Below are 19,333 nucleotides of genomic sequence, written 5' to 3'. Positions count from 1 at the left end.
AAAAATAGAACTACCCTATGACCCAGCAATAGCACGAGTAGGAATTTATCCAAAGGATACAGGAGGGCTGATTCATAGGGGCACATGTACCACAATGTTTACAGCAATGCTTTCAACAATAGCTAAATTATGGAAAGAGCCTTAATGCCCATCAATTAATGAATGGATAAAGAAGATGTGGTTTATATAAACAATGGAATACTACTTGGCAATGAGAAAGAATGAAATCATGCCATTTGCAGCAACATGGATGGAACTGGAGGGTATTATGCTAAGTGAAATAAGCTAATTAGAGATAGACAGATATCCTATGTTTTCACTCATATGTGGAACTTGAGACTTAACAGAAGATCATGGAGAAAGGGAAGGGGAAAAAAATAGTTACAAACAGAGAGGGAGGGAGGCAAACCATAAGAGACTCTTAAATACAGAGAACAAACTGAGGGTTCATGGCGGGGGGAGAGGGGAAGAGAGGGAAACAGGTGATGGACATTGAAGAGGGCACTTGTTGGGATGAGCACTGGGTGTTATATGTAAGCGATGAATCACGGGAATCCACACCCAAAACCAAGAGCACACTGTATACACTGTATGTCGGCCAACTTGACAATACATTACATTTTAAAAAATAATAATAAAATATGATACTAATTTTTTTAAAAAGATCTGGTGTATATATAAAATGGAGTATTACTCGGCAATCAAAAAGAATGAAATCTTGCCATTTCCAACTACGTGGATGGAACTGGAGGATACTGTGTTAGCGAAATTAGAGAAAGACAAGTATCATATGACTTCACTCATATGAGGAAGTTAAGACAGAACACAGATGAAGATAAGGGAAGAGAAGCAAAAGTATTATAAAAACAGGGAGGAGGACAAAACCTAATACACTCTTAAATACAGAAAACAAACAGAGGGCTGCTGGAGGGGTTGTGGCAGGGCAGATGGGCTAAATGGGTAAGGGGCATTAAGGAATCTACTCCTGAAATCGTTGCACTATATGCTAACTTGGATGTGAATTTAAAAATTAATTAATTAAAAAAATTTTTAAAGAATGGTCATAAAGATGATGAAGATATAAAAAGACTATAAAAAGAAAGGTAACTAGAAAATCACAACATCTGAGAACTACTAAAATATGCCTCAATAATCCTTGGGTCAAAAAAAAAAATCAAAGTTGAAATTTACAAGTTTCTTGAACTGAATGGAAATGAAAATATATCATAACTTCAATGCAATAACAATGAACAATCGTAAATTATGAAAACTTACAGCAACACCAAAAAAAAAAAATTTAAGAATTAACCAAGGAAGTAAAAGATTTGTACAATGAAAACAAAAACTTGCTGAAAAAAATTAAAGAAGGACACAAATAAATGGAAACATATCCCATGTCCATGGATCAGAAGACTGAATATTGTTAAGATGTCAATATTACCCAAAGCAATCTAGAGATTCATTGCAATCCCTGTCAAAATCCCAATGGCATTTTCCGCAGAAATAGAAAAAACAATCTTGCAAATGAACAGAGCTAGAGGACTCACACTTCCTGATTTCAAAACTTACTACATAGCTATGATGATCAAAACAGTATGGTAGTGGCATAAAACAGATAATGTAGGCCAATGTAATAGATGAGAAACCTTCCATACAAAGTCAAATGATCTTTGACAACAGTGGCAATATCACTGAGTTTTTCAAGGAGTTTTTCAACAAATGATGTTCAGAAAACTGCATATCCACATAACAAAAGAATGAAGGTAGACCCTTACCTAAAACCATATAGAAAAATTAACTCACAATGGGTCAAAACTTTAAATATAAAATACGAAACTATAACTCTCTTCACGACTTTGGATTTGACAGCAATCCCTGGGATATGACACCAAAAGCACAGGCAACAAAAGAAAAACACACAAATTAGACTTTATGAAAATTTTTAAATTTTACGCATCGATACACAGTCTCAACAAAGTAAAAACACAATGCACAGAATGAGAGAAAATATGTACAAATTTGATAAGAGATTAATATCCAGAATTTATAGAGAACTACTGAACATAGCAACAACCAAGTTCAAAACTGGGCAGAGGACTTAAATAGAAATTTCTCTAAGAATATAAACAAATGGCCGATAAGCACATAAAACAATGCTCAACATCACTAATCACCAGGGAAATGCAAAGCAAATCTAAGAGATACCACCTCACATCTGTTTAGGATGGTGACTACCAAAAAAAGAGAAAATAACAAGTGCTAGCAAGAATGCAGAGAAACTGGAAACCTTTTGCACTGCTGGTGGTATTGTAAAATGGTACAGCCACGGGGTGCCTGGGTGGCTCAGTCAGTTGAGCTTCTAATACTTGATTTCAGCTCAGGTCATGATCCCAGGGTCTTGAGATTGAGCCCTGTATTGGGCTCTGCACAGAGCATGAAGCCTGCTTGGGATTCTCTCTCTCTCTTTCTCTCTCTCTCTCTCTCTCTCTCTCTCTCCCCCCCCCCCCCCACCCCCCGTGCCTTCCCCTGGCTCATGCTCTCTCTAAAATTAAAGAAATAATAATCTGGGGAGCCTAAGTGGCTCAGTCAGGTGAATTTCTCTTGATCTCAGGCCGTGCTGACAGCACAGAGCCTGCTTGGGATTCTCTCTCTCTCTCTCTCTCTCTCTCTCTCTCTCTCTCTCTTTCTCCCTGAATACTGCATGATTCCACTTACAGGAGGTACTTAGAGTAATCAGATAACAGAGGGGAAAAGGGTGCTTGCTATGATTCAGGGCAGAGGGGAATGAAAAGTTACTGTTTAACGAGTACTGAGTTTCAGTTTTACAAGATGTCAAGTGTTAAAGAGATGGATATTAGGGACATTTACACAATATTATGAAGGTATTTATTTAATACCACTCAACAGTACACTTGTTAAGACAGTATATTTTATGTTATACATATTTTACCATAATAAAAATAAAATTTGGAAAAAAGACACCACATCAAAATTCACAGGATGCAACTAAGGCAGTGCATGTAGAGAAATGTAAAGCCCAAGTTTTGTTAGAGAAGCAACTTTCAACTCAATCACTGTAATTTCTACCTTAAGAAAATAGAAAGATAAAAGCAAATTAAACTTAACAAAAGGAAAAAAAAGAAATAATAAAGTTAAGAGCAGAAATCAATGAAACAGAAAAATATAGAATATCAATAAACCAAGAGCTGGCTATTTGAGAAGACAAATAAAATTGATACATTTCTAAACCAGACTATTAAGGAAACATATAAAGGGAAACAACACTCCAATATCAGGAATAAGAAAAGGAACATCATCAGAGTATCTAAAGACAGTAAAAAGATAATAAAGGAATATTATGAACATGTGAATGCCAATAAATTCAACAACCTAGATAAAAATGGACAAATTCTTTTAAAGACACAAACTAAAAATAATGCTTGATCATGAAAAAAAAAAATCAATAACCTGATTAGCCCTACATCTCTTTTAAAAATTGAATTTATATTTAAAACTCTTTCCGCAAAAAAAACTTAAGGCCAAGATGGCTTGATGGAGAATTCTACAAAATACATAAGAAGAAATACTATCAATTCTTCTAGAAACATGAAGATAAGGAAGCCCTTATGAGAGAGCATATCTGTCACCAAAACCAAAGACATTATAAGAACACAAACTGCAACCCTAATAGGTGAATACTATTAATCATTCCATTTTAAAGAGGAAGACATTGAGGACTAAAGAGATTCAGAAACTTACCCAAGAACACAGAACTAAAAACTGGCAGGGAACCTGACCTCAGAATACTGGCTCTTAACTAGAACACTGTAACTGCTTGTCAAATTAAATTTGAGAAACTTTTGTAAAAGAAATAGTAAAGAGTGCTGCCCAATACTTACCTAGAGACTATGCTGGAACCATTATAGAGATCACTAGCATAGGACAACGTAGCCAAAGGTCGTACTGAATTATATCGGGTAAACTTAGACAAGCATTCCTGAAATTCATCCAACTGGCTTGCAGTTCGACTATCATCTATATGAAGAAAACAAAATAAATTAATTGAAGTGCAATGGAAGTCAAAGAGCAGTACAGACACATTAGAAATTATATTCTGAATATGATTCTGAAGTAACTAGAGAATACTAGTATGCACAAATCATTTCGCTGATCTTTCAGCTTTAATAAAAATTACTTAGTGGTTCTTTGAAAGACAATGTCTCTTTCCACACCAATAAAAGCATACTGTAAATTCTCTATTTTTTAAGCAAAAATTTCTTAGAAAATCAAAAACAAAAAAGTACCTCTGATCAAGAAAAGTTTAATCTTTTATTAAAACGAAAATCCCTTATCAATGGAGAAAGTGAGGGTGGGGAGAGGAGCACATACACTGGACCGTCTATTTGTAATTTTGAAGGAACATGTTTACATGGATACATCTGCATGCCCACATTCACTAACTGTCAAAACACAATTTATAACATAATTTAGATTAAGAAAGTAATTGTTTTTTAAGTAAAAAGAGAGATACTCGTTCACATCATTCTTCGAAGTGTCTCAAATCCAATTATGAAAAGAGAGTAGAAACTTCAATGTATCAATTATTCTCAAAAATAGAATTATTCTCAAAAAAATATTCTCAAATATCTTGGTAGAATACAGAAAACATTAATTCCATCCAATAGAAAACTATATAAATACTTTGAGTAAAGTCCATTTCAATAAACTATTCATAATTAAATTACCTAGAATTTAAATCACAATATCATCTCATGAAAGACTGAGAATACAGATATCTATTCTCCAATCTAGAAACAAGCCTACAGTGAAAGCATGAATTTTAAAAAAAAATCATTTTTCTTTATTTTTGTTAAATTTATTTATTTATTTTTGAGAGAGAATGAGCAAGAGTACGAGGGGCAGAGAGAGGGGGAGAGAAAATCCAAAGCAGGCTCTGCACTGTCAGTGCAGGGCCCAATGTGGGGCTCAAACCCACAAACCAGGAGACCATGACCCTCTAAGCCACAGTCAGATGCTGAACCAACTGAGCCACCCAGGCACCCCAAAAATCAGTATTTTTCAAAACCGTTTTACGTTTGGACTTGTATTTTCTTTTCCAAAGGAAGAAGAGTAAAACACCAATTACTTTAGTTAGCTTCCTAACTGAAATCTGAAATAAGATTGCCACACTATGTGTTCATACCTTCTTCTCGTTCTTAGCTCATATACATAAACACACACACAACTTTTTCAAGGTAAACTTTCATGATTTCCCCTTCTTAAATGTCCCTGAAAATAACAGTAGCATAATGAAATTAAGACAGAAGAATCATTAAGTCTAAAGAGTCACCATACTATAGGACAGACAGTACAGAACTGATTTAGTTCATCTGGAGATACTAGGTTATCTTGAAGATAACTGGAGACACGAAGACATTTATCTAACACTTACTACAACGAAAAACAATTCCTTGTCTCTGATATTAAGCTTCTGTCCTTGATATTTTACATTTTAAAGATTCAAACACTAACACAGCAAATCCATCTAACAACCTATATCCAAAAGTTCCAATTTTGTAGTGTTTCTGTTCTAAAAACAGCAAAAGAAACAAACCCAATGAGCATGCAGTATTCATGTTACTAAAATAATGCTCCTGATCCACAAAAATTATTCTCTGTAAATTCAGTGAATTACAAATAAAACATGGGGTACTGCAATAAAACAAATCAACTGTACTACAAAGTGGTTTGAATTTAATAGCTAATTGGTTCTTTTTACATATAATTGAGTATTCAATGTAATAAATACTTACTGGAAAAACACCTTAGATATTTGTTTAAATATTGCTTTAATGTAAAAATATTCTTTCATATTTTGACACCAATCGCTAAGTACGTAAAATTCACAAGCATTCAAGAATGTATATTCTGTTGAAGGTCATAATCCTTTCCCAGGTGGCTGATCTTCTCTGTCCATCATACCTATTCATTAACACTTACATCCAACAGAAGTGATAAAGAAAACACTAAAAATTGTTATTTTAGTATCTGAAAGTATAGAGATTGGATTTCACTTTATCTGGTTACAAAATGGTAGGATTTTGTTTGCTTGGTAGGTTTATGATCAATTATTGTACATATTTACTAACATATTACCTTTGCTCTTCTAATTATAGATTTAGTTTGTGAAAGTGTGTGCAGCACCTCTTTTCTCTTTTCTAATACTTTATAATTTACCTTCTCATTCAATTACAACTAAGAGTCCAAGGCATTAATCTCCCAATCTTCATCTCTCATTTTCAGAGTTCAAAATGAAAAGAAAGAGCAGTGGATTCTCATTTGAAAATATACAAAAGGACCACCAAACACCAAGTACTCCTAAGGTAGAAGTTAAAATTTATTCTTCACAGTCAAGGACACTAGAAGGAACTTCATGTTCAGCAATATGTTAAGTGTACTCATTGTGAAAATTTGGTAAGATAAACTTGAGACTCCTAAAATCATGTTTTAAGTATAATATAGCCATGCCCACAAAAATGAAAATATAATCTTCCTCCTGGTTTTAATTTATTCTGCCTTCTGGTAAATTTACATCCTCCAAATAAGTATGTCTGTGACTATACCTTTATTATGCCATAGCACACCTATGATGCTAGTTACTTAAAAATTATTAATAACTTCCCCATTAAGAGCTTCCCAATCTCTCTTTCCCACATCTTTTTTCTTTTAAATGTCTACCATTTGCGGTCACTGTATTTCAACATAACAAAAAAATAACACCTAAAAGGGTTAATATGAACCCTCTACCAATCAGAATGTAGGCCTCAGACCATTTTCATTTTTTTCTTTTAATTTTTTTTTTTTTAATGCTTATTTTTGAGAGACAGAGACAGGGCATGAGCATGCGCATGAGCAGGGGAGGGGCAGAGAGAGAGGGAGACACAGAATCTGAAGCAGCCTTCAGGCTCCGAGCTGTCAGCACAGAGCCCAACGTGGGGCTTGAACTCACAAACCGTGAGATCATGACCTGAGCTGAAGTCAAACACTTAACCGACTGAGTCACCCAGGCGCCCCTCAGACCATTTTCAATATAACAGCTTCCTATTACAGTTTATAGACTATTACAGAGGCTCAATAAGGAGCTCAATTCCCAGGCAATACAATAAAAGTTTTCCATCTTATAAAAACTGTTGATCATTAATTTCACACACACTTATAAATAGAACTTGGCTCCCCTGTAGACTTCATATGAAATATGCTATGTAAATCTTCTTTTCCCTCCATCACCAATCCTAAGGCAAATTTGTCTAAAGGTTCTAAACAATATGTAGATTTTAATGCAAATATGCCTATTCAAGAGAAAACCAAGGCCAAAATTTTAACAACTAATTAAATACCACACATTTTTTTCCTTGGTGGTCCTAATTTTCAGCAGATGTATTACTAATGACACCAGTTACCTGAGCACCTTACTTATACCAAGCATTGTATTTTACATTTTATAGGTATATCAATCTATAAATCTAAAAAAGAAAGAAAGAAAGAAAAACAATGTCTTGCTATTAATGTCCCTACATCACTGGTGGTGAGCAAGGACACTGAGAAAGGTTACAGCTCAAAAGGCAGAACTATATTACCTTTTTTAAAGCAATGAAAATATCTTATGGTATATTTGTCCATGACTTGTCCTATGTCCATGACTTTGCATGAGTTACTTCCTTTGAACATGTTTCTAATTACCTTATTTAATGAATTCTAGCTTTGACTAAATACAACTCCTCCAAAATCCCTACAGTGACCATTCACTTCCACTTCCCCATTTTCAGCGTGGCCTATATTTTTCACTCCCAGCTATATGGTGGAAATTCTTCTCTATTCCCCTAATAAACTTATAGAACATATAATATCACATAGAATTATTTACCTGTTGCTCTCCCCCCTTAATTTACAATACACCCTGACAGTAGAAATCAGTTCTTTCATCTTTTTATTCTTAGCACAAAGGACAGTGCTTAGAACTTAATAAATGTTTAATAATAGGAGGCAACTAAAAGGAACCTATTTTTCCTAGCCACATATTCATGGCTGATTTTTTTCTTAACTTTATATAATTCACTATATAAAGATTAAAAACTCCCAAATAGGGGCGCACCGGTGTGGCCCAGTCAGTTGAGCATCCCACTCTTGATTTTGGCTCAGGTCATGATCCCAGGGTTGTGGAATCAAGTCCTGTGTCAGGCTCAGTGCTGAGCATGGAGCCTGCTTAAGACTCTCTTTCTCCCTCTCCTTCTGCCCCTCTGCCACTCATGCTCTTTAAAAAAAAAAAAAAAAAAAAAAAAAAAATCTGGTAGGAAAAAAAAAAAATTCCCAAATAGAAAAAAAAGAACAAAAATAGCTATGGGAAAGCAATCCTCTTTAAGATCTCTAGGAACCTCCACAACACACTGGGAGACTATGTTGAAAATACACTTGCACTTTATAAATAGGACTTTACATAAATCCATCATAAGAAGCTAGAAATGGATCTGAAAGAAGAATTTGACATATTTTAAAAAGTCCGGAATATGTACCTGAAATACGAGACATCCTTGTAGAAAAGTAACATTGTTCCAAGTCTTCAAAATGAGCAGTAAGCCGTTTTCTTCTTGATGCTAACGTGCTGTTATACCAAGGCTGTTTCTTTGTCTAAAGTAGTAACAAGAAAAGACACTTGTAACTTACAACAAATGATGGTCTTTTTCTGCACAAAATATCTAAATGATTGCATATTCAAAATTTTAACACATTAAAATAACTACAAATGGTAAATACTCATAGTTCTTAGACCATATTTTTCCATTTTTATTTTAAAATTCAAATAGGCCGAGAGTTTCTGGAGCCAGGGGGAGGAATTGGGGGGGGGGGGGGGTCAGGTCCTACCTCTCAGCCCAGGCCTCCTGGGGAACACTTGTACTACATAAGGGAAGGGGAATCTATCCACATACCTCAGGGAACATGGAGGTGCATGTGTGGGGATAGGGACTGGACAGACCAAAGGCTGGAGGGGAGGGAGTTCTGGGGATCACCAAAGGCTTAAGGATGCGGCTGTATGGGGAAGGAGTAGAAGGGGGCAAGTGGGGGGATCTCAGCCATGCTAGGTCCCAGGTCTGTAGAATACAGTTTGCTATAAAACTCCTACAGTCCAGACAAAATGCGAATACGCTCTAAAGGCCAATTTTACAAGAATGAAATAAGTATATTTCAACTCTCCAAGTTAAATGAAGATAGAATCCATTATAACTGCCATGCTAAATTTTAGAATCTTGAGAATTTTAATATGCAGAAATTGTTAGAAAATAATGTTCAAAAGAAAATTAATTACTTTCCCATCATCCCTATATTGCAGCCCTGTACTCTTCGAATAATAGAGACAGTCCTTAATTGTCAGAATATATATTTAAGTTAATGCTGATTATTAAATTAAGGAGCAGTAATATGTAATATGTATGTACAAGTCTGACACATACATTAGAAGATCCAGCCATATAAAGAGAACAAATGTGAAATACATTGGCATATAAATCTATAAAAAACAAAAATCTATAACCCTAAATATATAATACTGCCTACACCATGTTAAATGAAAGGATAAGACAATTCTTTCCACAAATGGTTATTATCTATTATGCTTGAGGCACATAAACAGAGGAGACACATAACAAGAGTATGAGATGACATAAGTCCACCAACAACTGCAATGTAACAAGAAGTAATAAGGTACTACCATGAACACAACGCCCTAAAGTGAACTCCTGCTAAAACTAGATGGTAGGTAAAAATCATATTTTAAAGTGGTGCTTTCATCGCGAGAAAGTTTAGACAATTTCTGAAGACATTAACAGATATACAACCAAACAGGAAGCTGAACTCAGAGAGGTGATGTTAACCAACATATAATGGTGCAGAGGAGGGGAAAAACGAAAAGGACAACACTTACTTGGAGACAATTTCCCACAAAAGATAAAAACACTAAAACTGAGATTTAAAGACTGAAAAGAGAATTGAGAACTGGAAGATAAACCTAAAGGAATTAACCAGAATTAAGGATAAAAGATAAGAAGACAGAAAATTTCAGAGGAAGGTTGAAACTGAGCACTTCAGAGACCCAGGAAACTGTAACAGACTGAAGAAGAAATATTCGAAGAACGCATGTTGACAATTTTCCAAAACTGAAAACAGACATGAATACAAAGAAATTATTCCTATCAAGTAGGATAATTTAAAATAAATCCATAATTAGACACAGTAAGGCAAAACTGTGTTTTTGTCCAAAAATCAAAATGACTTTAAAATCAAACAGAAAAGATAACTCACATGACAAGACGAAAAAATAACAGGGAAAATACTACTTAACAGCAATAAAAGAAGCTAGAGGAATGAACTTTGGTTATCCTTAAAAAGATGAAAAAATATGGGGCGCCTGGGTGGCGCAGTCGGTTAAGCGTCCGACTTCAGCCAGGTCACGATCTCGCGGTCCGTGAGTTCGAGCCCCGCGTCGGGCTCTGGGCTGATGGCTCAGAGCCTGGAGCCTGTTTCCGATTCTGTGTCTCCCTCTCTCTCTGCCCCTCCCCCGTTCATGCTCTGTCTCTCTCTGTCCCAAAAATAAATAAACGTTGAAAAAAATTAAAAAAAAAAAAAAAAAAGATGAAAAAATAAGAACTCCAATCTAAAATTCGGATCCTGATAAAAGTATCCTGCAACAAAATGAGCAAAGTATTTTTTCATGTGTATGAAAACAAAAACTACTGCTTGTAAGTCGTTTCTTTAAAAAATGAAGAAAAGTGAAGTTGGGTACTTAAAAAATGCAGTAACATAGGGGCGCCTGGGTGGCTCAGTCGGTTAAGCGTCCAACTTCAGCTGAGGTCATAATCTCATGGTCTGTGAGTTCGAGCCCCGCATCAGGCTCTGTGCTGACAGCTCAGAGCCTGGACCCTGCTTCAGATTCTGTGTCTCCCTCTCTCTCTGCCCCTCCCCTGCTCATGCTCTGTCTCTCTCTGTCTCAAAAATAAGTAAAAACATTTTTTAAAAATTTTTTTAAAAAATTCAGTAACATAAACTGGAAGGCCTGAGAAATAAAATGAAAAGGAGCAAGAAAATTTGTACCCAAATAAGTGATCTTAAATTTTGTTTATAACATTAATTTTAATATCAAAATCACAGGGCTTAATAAGACAGAATAAATACACTAAAAAATAGCATATAAATCAGAAGAGTGAAGAAAGTTTCAATTCTGGAGCACTTAATGTTGTTCAGGAAGGTAATTAAGATATGAAGTTTAATGAAAAGAATGTTCAACATTACTGATTATCAGGGAAATACAAATCAAAACCACAATGAGATGTCCACTGTCAGAGTGGCTAAAATCAAAAACACAAGTAACAACAAGTGTTGACAAGGATGTGGAGAAAAAGGAACCCTCTTGCACTGCTGTTGAGAATGCAAACTGGTGCAGCCATTGTGAAAACGGAATGGAGGTTCCTGAGAAAATTAAAAATAGAACTACCATATGATCCAGTAATCCCACTACTGAGTATTTACCCAAAGAATATGAAAACACTAATTCAAAAAGATACATGCACCCTATGTTTACTGCAGTATTATTTACAACAGCCAAATTATGGAAGCAGCCCAAATGTCCATCAATAAATGAATAAAGAAGATGTGGTATGTACACATACACACACACACACACACACACACACACACACACACACACACCCCAGAGTATTATTCAGCCATGAGAAAGAACGAAATCTTGCCGCTTTCAACAACTTGGATGGATCTGGAGAGTATAATGCTGACTAAAATAAGTCAAAGAAAGACAAATATGATTTCATTCACATGTTGAATTTAGGAAACAAAACAAATGAACAAAGAAAAAAGGCACAAACTGAAAGACAGACTCTTAACTGTAGGGAACCAATGGCTACCAGAGAGGAGGCAGGTGGGAAGATACATAAAATAGGTGAAGGGTAGATTAAGACTACACTTATCACAATGAGGGGCACCTGGGTTAAACTGGTTAAGTGTCCAACTTCAGCTCAGGTTATGATCTCATGGTGTGTGAATTCATGTCCCACATCAGGCTCTGTACTGTTTTCAGATCTCTGCCTGCTTCAGATCCTCAGTCTCCCTCTCTCTCTGCCCCTCCCCCGCTTGCACACCGTATCTCTATCTCTCCCTCTCTCTCTCTCAAAAAAAAAAATAAACTTTAAAAAAAGACTACACTTATCACATTGAGCACTGAGTAATGTATAGAATTGTTGAATTACTATATTGTACACCTGAAACTAATATAACATTGTATGTTAACTATGCTGGAATTAAAATTTTTAAAAATAGTAAGATTAAATTTAGACTCTTGTTTTAGAAACAGTATTAGTTTGGATCAATTTCAAGGATAAAAGGATAACTACTAAAAGCATAATAAGAGAATAGGTAATGTTTAATACAGTACAGTGGTGGAAAAAGGAGGTCAAAATAGAAAAAAAAACACAGAAAGTGAGACAAATAGCAAGCATTAAAAAGTAAAAAGGTGAGGGGCGCCTGGGTGGCTCAGTCTATTGAGTGTCTGACTTTAGCTCAGGTGATGATCTTATGGTTTGTGGCTTTAAGCTCCATATAAGCCTCTGTGCTGACAGCTCAGAGCCCGGGGTCTGTTTCAAGTTCTTTGTCTCCCTCTCTCTCTGCCCTCCCCTGCTCACATTCTATCTCTCTTTCTCTTTCTCCCTCTCTCAAAACTGAATAAACATTTTTTAAAAAGTGAAATTATATCAGTAGTTGTAATAAATATAAATTAAAATACTCACTAGTTAGTGGCAGAAAGGACTGTTAGAATATAACTATGCTATTTGCCAAAGAAACACCAAAAACATAAATACAGTGAAAATTTGGAATAACATGAAAAATAATACACCAGGCAAATTTTATCAAAGGAGAAAAAAACAGACTCAAGATGAAAATCATTAATGGGAATAGAAACGGCCACTGAATAATGCAAAACTTTCAACTCAATAATTGTATACCCAGTACACACACAATAGTACAGTCTCAAAAATACATAAAGCAAAAATTCCTAGAAAAATTGACAAACCCACCAACACAGCAGATTAATCTCATCAATTCAACAGAGAAATAGACATGACCTAATTTCAAAGCTTAACTTAATATATATAGAATACTTATCAAATTAGGAGCATACACTCTTCTTAAGCATACATGGAACATTTACCAAAACTGGCCATGTGCTGTATCACTGAATATGTTTATAATCTCAATAGGGCAGAATTTCTTAAACGAAACACAAAAAGCACTAACTAAAAGTTACAAATTCAATGATACAAATTAAGCTCTTCTGTTGATCTACATCCATCATTAGAGACAAGAAGGTACAAACTGTAAGATGATATTCCCAAACACTGTGGCAATATATTAGGGACAATTTACTACTACTTTGAATTAATAAATAGGTGTGTGTACACCAGTAAATAAACAGAAGACTGATATCAAAAAGAATGGGAAAAGACATGAAATACTATTTCATATAAAGGACAGAGTCAGAAAAATGCAAGTTAAAATCACAACTAACTTCTATTTCTTACCCACTAAATTGGCAACCATTTAGGGGTTCAATAGATCAATTACTAACAAGGATGTGAAGAAAACAGAACTCATATACTTCTGCAGTAGGAATTTTAAATTGATAAAAAGACTATGGAAAACAATGTGACATTATCTCAAAATACGAAAGCCACTGATGTGTGTACCTGGTCACTCTCACTAACTCTCCTAGGTACAAAATCTAGGGAAAATCTTGCACCTTGAATCAGGAGACATGTATAAAGATACCTTAATAGCAAAAAGAAAAACCCTACAAATATATCAAATGTATGTTAACTGCACAATTGATAAGTTGTAGTACATTAACAAAATAGAATATTATATATTAGTGATGATAAATCAACTACACCCATAGGCATCAGGAACTAATCTTAGCAAAAACAAATCTCAAAAAACTATATATCATTTTTATAAAGTTCATATATGGTCAAACCAAGTAATATAGAGATATATATATTTATGGTAAAACAATTTGAAAAAGTCAACACAGACAAACACAAATATCAGAAAAGTGGTTAGGGGCGCCTGGGTGGCTCAACTGAGTTTGAGCCTCAATGTCGGGCTCTGTGCTGACAGCTCAGAGCCTGGAGCCTGTTTCAGATTCTGTCTCTCCCTCTCTCTCTGCCCCTCCCCCATTCATGCTCTGCCTCTCTCTCGAAAATAAATAAACATTAAAAAAATTTTTTTAATAAAAAAAAGAAAAGTGGTTAGCTCTGGACATGAGGCAGAGTGATGGAATTTGTTAGAAGCACATGGGTGACTTGAATGGTACTATTAATGTTCTAGTAATTAACATAACAGCTCAATCACAGAGTTTCTTTTATTGTAATTATGCCTCTAATTTACACATTCATGAAATATATTCCTTTTTATATGCCAACATAATTTTTATTAATTCTGAGGGGAAGAACTTAGATTTTTTAAAAAAGTGATCTGCTCTGGCTCAGTCGGTTAAGCATCTGTCTTAGGCTCCGGTCATAATCTAACAGTTCACAAGTTTGAGCCCCACATTGGACTCTGCTGTCAGCAGGGAACCTGCTTCAGATCCTCTGTCTCCCTCCCTCCCTCTCTCTCCCTCCCTCCCTCTCTCTCCCTCCCTCTCTCTCCCTCCCTCTCTCTCCCTCCCTCTCTCTCCCTCCATCTCTCTCTCTCTGCCCCTGCACCCCCTGCACCCTCCCTCTCTCTCTCAAAAATAAGTATTAAAAATTTTTTTAAATAAATAAAAAATAAAAAGTGATCTGCTCAATGAAAACACAGAAAAAAGATTTTAGTCTGAAACATGGGAATGATTACAATAACAGAAATCAAGAATATGACAAATAAAACAAAGAAGCAGACAAAAACAGTCTGCTTTTTAGTTTTTACAGCAACTTATTTTTGACAATTATCTGGCAAATATTTACTCTTAGCTTTTCTTGAATTTATTTTTTCAGTGCAACTTTCTAACCCATTCAAAATTAGGCTGCTTCATAATTGTTGATAAAAATACATCACTTAGCTCATTTTCATACACAAATTATTAAATTTATAAATAACATCAATATAAATGAACAGAAATATGCTAATTGTGAGGAAATAGATGTTTGAGAATATGAAATGGTTGTAGATCATCTACAAGGCAAATCTTCAAAACATGTTCAGGATAAGCTCTCTACCTATACGCAGGATATAAATATGGCTAAAAATCAAAAGGAAATGTTCATCACTTATGTTTATCTAGACTACCTCTAAATGAAAATGGCCACATTTACTAAACTACAAAATAATTAAATTTTACCACAGAAAAAAACAGAAGCATGAAAATATTTTATTTGGTCACTTTTTAAGTAAAAAAAAATTCTCATAATGCTAAAAAGTTAATAGGCATGCTATTAAGATAACAAAGCAAACTGAACTTGATGGCTATACAAAAATATCATTTAGTGTCAGCCTGTAAATTATAACCAATTACAAATTTTAATTTTTCCTTTTGCTTATTCATTTTTAAGAGAGAGACAGAGACAGAGTGAGAGGAGTAGAGACAGAAGGAGTCACAGAACTCGAAGCAGGCTCCAGGCTCTGAGCTGTCAGCACACAGCCCTATGTGGGGCTCGAATCCTCAAACTAAGATCATGACCTGAGCTGAAAGAAGTTAGACACTTAACCGCCTGAGCCACCCAAGCACCCCTGAAAATTATAAATTTAACAAAAAACTCATTCCCAATGAGTGGAATTAAATTGAAAAGAGAATTACTTGAAATTGAATATTCCATTTCACATATGTAATATAAACTAATGGCCAAGAATACAAAAGAAATGAAATCTTCAAAAGATGAATAAAATCAATGTTTATACAATGAAAGAAATAATTGTTACCATAACAAATTTCCTTCTCGATTCCACCAAGAGAACCCTATTCTAAATGAAGTTGAAAGTGTTCTGTATTAATTTGCTTAGTTGAAATTTGCCAAATTTTCATTATATAAATACCCTCCCTGGAATCTAATTTTGTAAATGAAACAATGCAGAATGAAAACCTAATTATTATTTATACAGTAAATAATCTTTATAAGATCAAGAGCCAAATGCAAAATAATAAAACAATTATCAGTTAAACACACACATACTCCTTCATATAGATTTGAAGAATGGCTTGAAGGGAGAAAACTTGCATAATTTAGAACAATGGTTCTCAAAGTGTGGTCTCCATTTGTGGTCTTTAGGCTTTGGTGGGTCTCTGAGACCCTCTAAGGTATCTGTGAAGTCAAATCTCTACTCAAATAAAGGAAGATATCATATGCTGTCTTCACTGTGTTTATATATGACTTGTGAGGCAAAAGCAATAGTCAGTATAAAATTACTTTCCTGTTAGCACAAATCAAGGTAATGGCACCAATGCCACTAGCAAACACTACATTCTTTATCATTACTCATAACTTAAAAAAAATGTACACAAACATTTCATAAGTCAGTTTCCCTCAAGGATACTCTACTTTTTTACTTTTCTCAAACTGCAGTATAACTAAAATATAATTATATTACTTTCAGGTATTCAATATAATGATTCAATGTGTGTATATAATGCAAAGTGATCACCACAATACCTCTATTTAACATCTGTCACCATACATAATTACAATTTTTTTTCTTGTGATGAGGTTCAAGATCAACTTTTATATATGGAATATATAGTATTATTAACCATAGTCACCATACTGTATGCTACATCCCCATGACTTACTTCTTTTATAACTGAAGATTTGAACGTTTTGACCTTCTTCACCCATTTTGCCCATTCCACATCCAATGCCTCTGACAACCACCAGTTTTGTTTTCTATATCTATTAGTTTATTATGTATTTATTGATGTATTTATTTTTAAAATTCCACATATAAGTAAGGTCATATAGCACTTACATTTCTCTGACTTATTTCACTAAACATGTAACTTTTAGGTCTATCCATGTTGTAGCAAATGCCAAGATTTTCTTCTTTTTTATGATCTAATAACATACCATTGTGTATATATACACATGTTCTCTAACCATTCATCCATTAATGGACAGATACAGAAATAGACACGTTATGCATAATATATATACAACTATATAAATATTATGTCTTCTCCACTGAGCAGCATGGATTAATCTCAGCTAGTCTGGAATGCCCACTTGGTTATCTCCAGACTCTTGCCTACATCATGAAATATATGCACTAAAGAAAAATAAACAATACTCTGTAACAGTAAGTCAGTGGGTTGTTTTGGAGCAAAATGTATGAGTCTGTCAGCACTGTTTAGTAATAACAAATGAAGTTATGATTTGCACTTGGTTTCAGTGAAGCCCTTAAAGGCTGGTCATATAACCAGAATGCATTGCCTATGTGAGTAACTTAAAATAAGAGATCCTGACCACAAGCCAAGTTTGGATTTCCTGTTACTCGGGTGCTTGAGACACAAGCCAGTACTGGTTCTAAAGCTGGAGACAAAGCAGTTCCTGTGTGACCCAGTGTGGAAGGATAAAGAAGACTGGACCTGGGGTCACTCGTGATTTCAGGCAGGATATAAATATGGCTAAAAATCAAAAGGAAATGTTCATCACTTATGTTTATCTAGACTACCTCTAAATGAAAATGGCCACATTTACTAAACTACAAAATAATTAAATTTTACCACGTTTATATCCACTCAATCAACTCATGATTTCAGCTCAGGTCAGAATCTCACAGTCTCTGAGTTGGAGCCCCACACTGGGCTATCTGCTGTCAGCATGGAGCCTGTTTCTCATCCTCTGTCCCCCTCTCTCTCTACACGCCGCACCCCCCCCACACTCATGCTCGCTCTCAAAGAAGAAAGAAGAAAGAGGAGGAGGAGATGGGAGGAGAAGGAGGAGACCGAGGAGGAGGAGGAGGAGGAGGAGGAGGAGACCGAGGAGGAGGAGGAGATATAATGGAAAAATGGAGGAGGAGATATAATGGTCAAAATAACATGGAAATGAGCCTGCCCCTCTACCACTCTCACTCTCTCCTCTCAAAAATAAATAAATAAACTAAAAACAAAAAACAAACGCTGAGCCACATCTGTTAGGAGACTCCTTTGGAGCCCTTCTATTACTTCATACTTTGCTTTATTTGGGAAGGTAAATATTATTTCATATGTGAAATTCAAATTTCACTTTTTTTTACCATTTTCTTTTACCAGGTTTGTAGCTTTTATCAAAAAGATGAAATGAGTAGAAAAGCTTTATTTTGAAGCAATAAACCAATTATCCATCATACCTATAATACCTTTCCCAGTTTTTTAAATTTTTATTATTCAATTTCTTTATGCAACACACTGGCTTCTTTCTCCATTTCTATAGTCCTATTATTATTTATATCATTATTTAGCTGATCACAACAAGTGATTTTCCACAAATGATCTTGGCTATCACAACACCATTTACTTAATCCCCACTTTCCCTCATCTGCATAAGCACAGCGAAATTCCTAATTACCTTTTAGTTGTATTTTAAATTTTATTGTGTTCTTTTCATTACAGCAGTCTTAGAATACATTTTAATAACTTATTGGGTAAATGCCCTTGTGATTATTACACCCCCAAATCACTCATCCTAATATGCTTTAAAGTCAGTTGTTCATACTCTCTGCACTCTTAAAAAATATTCTGGAGATTCTTATGGAATCACATTAAATTAATAGTTATGGCAACTGGTCTATTCAAATTGTTCTACAATTGCTTTAATCTTTTTCAACATTTTTAACTTTTCTTGAAAAATCTGTATTTCCTTGAGACTCATTTTTGACTGGGACACCAGGTGGCTCAGTTGATTAAACATCCAACTTCGGCTCAGGTCATGATCTGACAGACAGTTCGGTAGTTTAAGCCCCTCATCAGACTCTGTACGGACAGCTCAGAGCGTCAGAGCAGAGAGCCTGTTTCGGATTCTGTGTCTCCCTCTCTCTCTGCCCCTCTCCTGCTCACGCACTCTCTCAAAAATAAATGAACATTTAAAAAAAATTTTTTTTAACACTCATTTTTACTAGTATGTATAAGCACTGTCTGAATTAATCTACTACATGTTATAAATCAATTTCAATTATATATTGAAACATTTTGTAGAAGCTTTTTATTTGTCCCTCTACAGTCACCACCTTAAGATTTTCCCAGCTTTGAGTTGAATGTCTAGTTCATCAG

General features: G+C 34.9%; 1 protein-coding gene across 4 annotated transcripts in view; it reads right to left on the bottom strand.

The window, feature by feature from the left end:
- Positions 1–19,333, bottom strand: part of COP1 (COP1 E3 ubiquitin ligase) — a 260,438-nt gene that overhangs the window by 146,552 nt on the left and 94,553 nt on the right. For all 4 annotated transcript variants that reach the window (XM_086694424.1, XM_025920949.2, XM_086694422.1 and 1 more), the window contains exons 10-11: positions 8,571–8,685; positions 3,900–4,035 (exon numbers count right to left, since the gene is read on the bottom strand). In XM_086694424.1, the coding sequence (XP_086550550.1) occupies positions 3,900–4,035; positions 8,571–8,685 (251 nt within the window). The remainder of the gene's footprint in view (positions 1–3,899; positions 4,036–8,570; positions 8,686–19,333) is intronic.

The sequence above is a fragment of the Puma concolor genome, chromosome E4, assembly GCF_028749965.1.
Source record: "Puma concolor isolate L17-30 chromosome E4, mPumCon1.1.hap2, whole genome shotgun sequence".
NCBI lineage: Eukaryota > Metazoa > Chordata > Mammalia > Carnivora > Felidae > Puma > Puma concolor.
The sequence above is the reverse complement of the archived record's forward strand: the minus strand, read 5'-3'. Positions and strand labels throughout refer to the sequence as shown.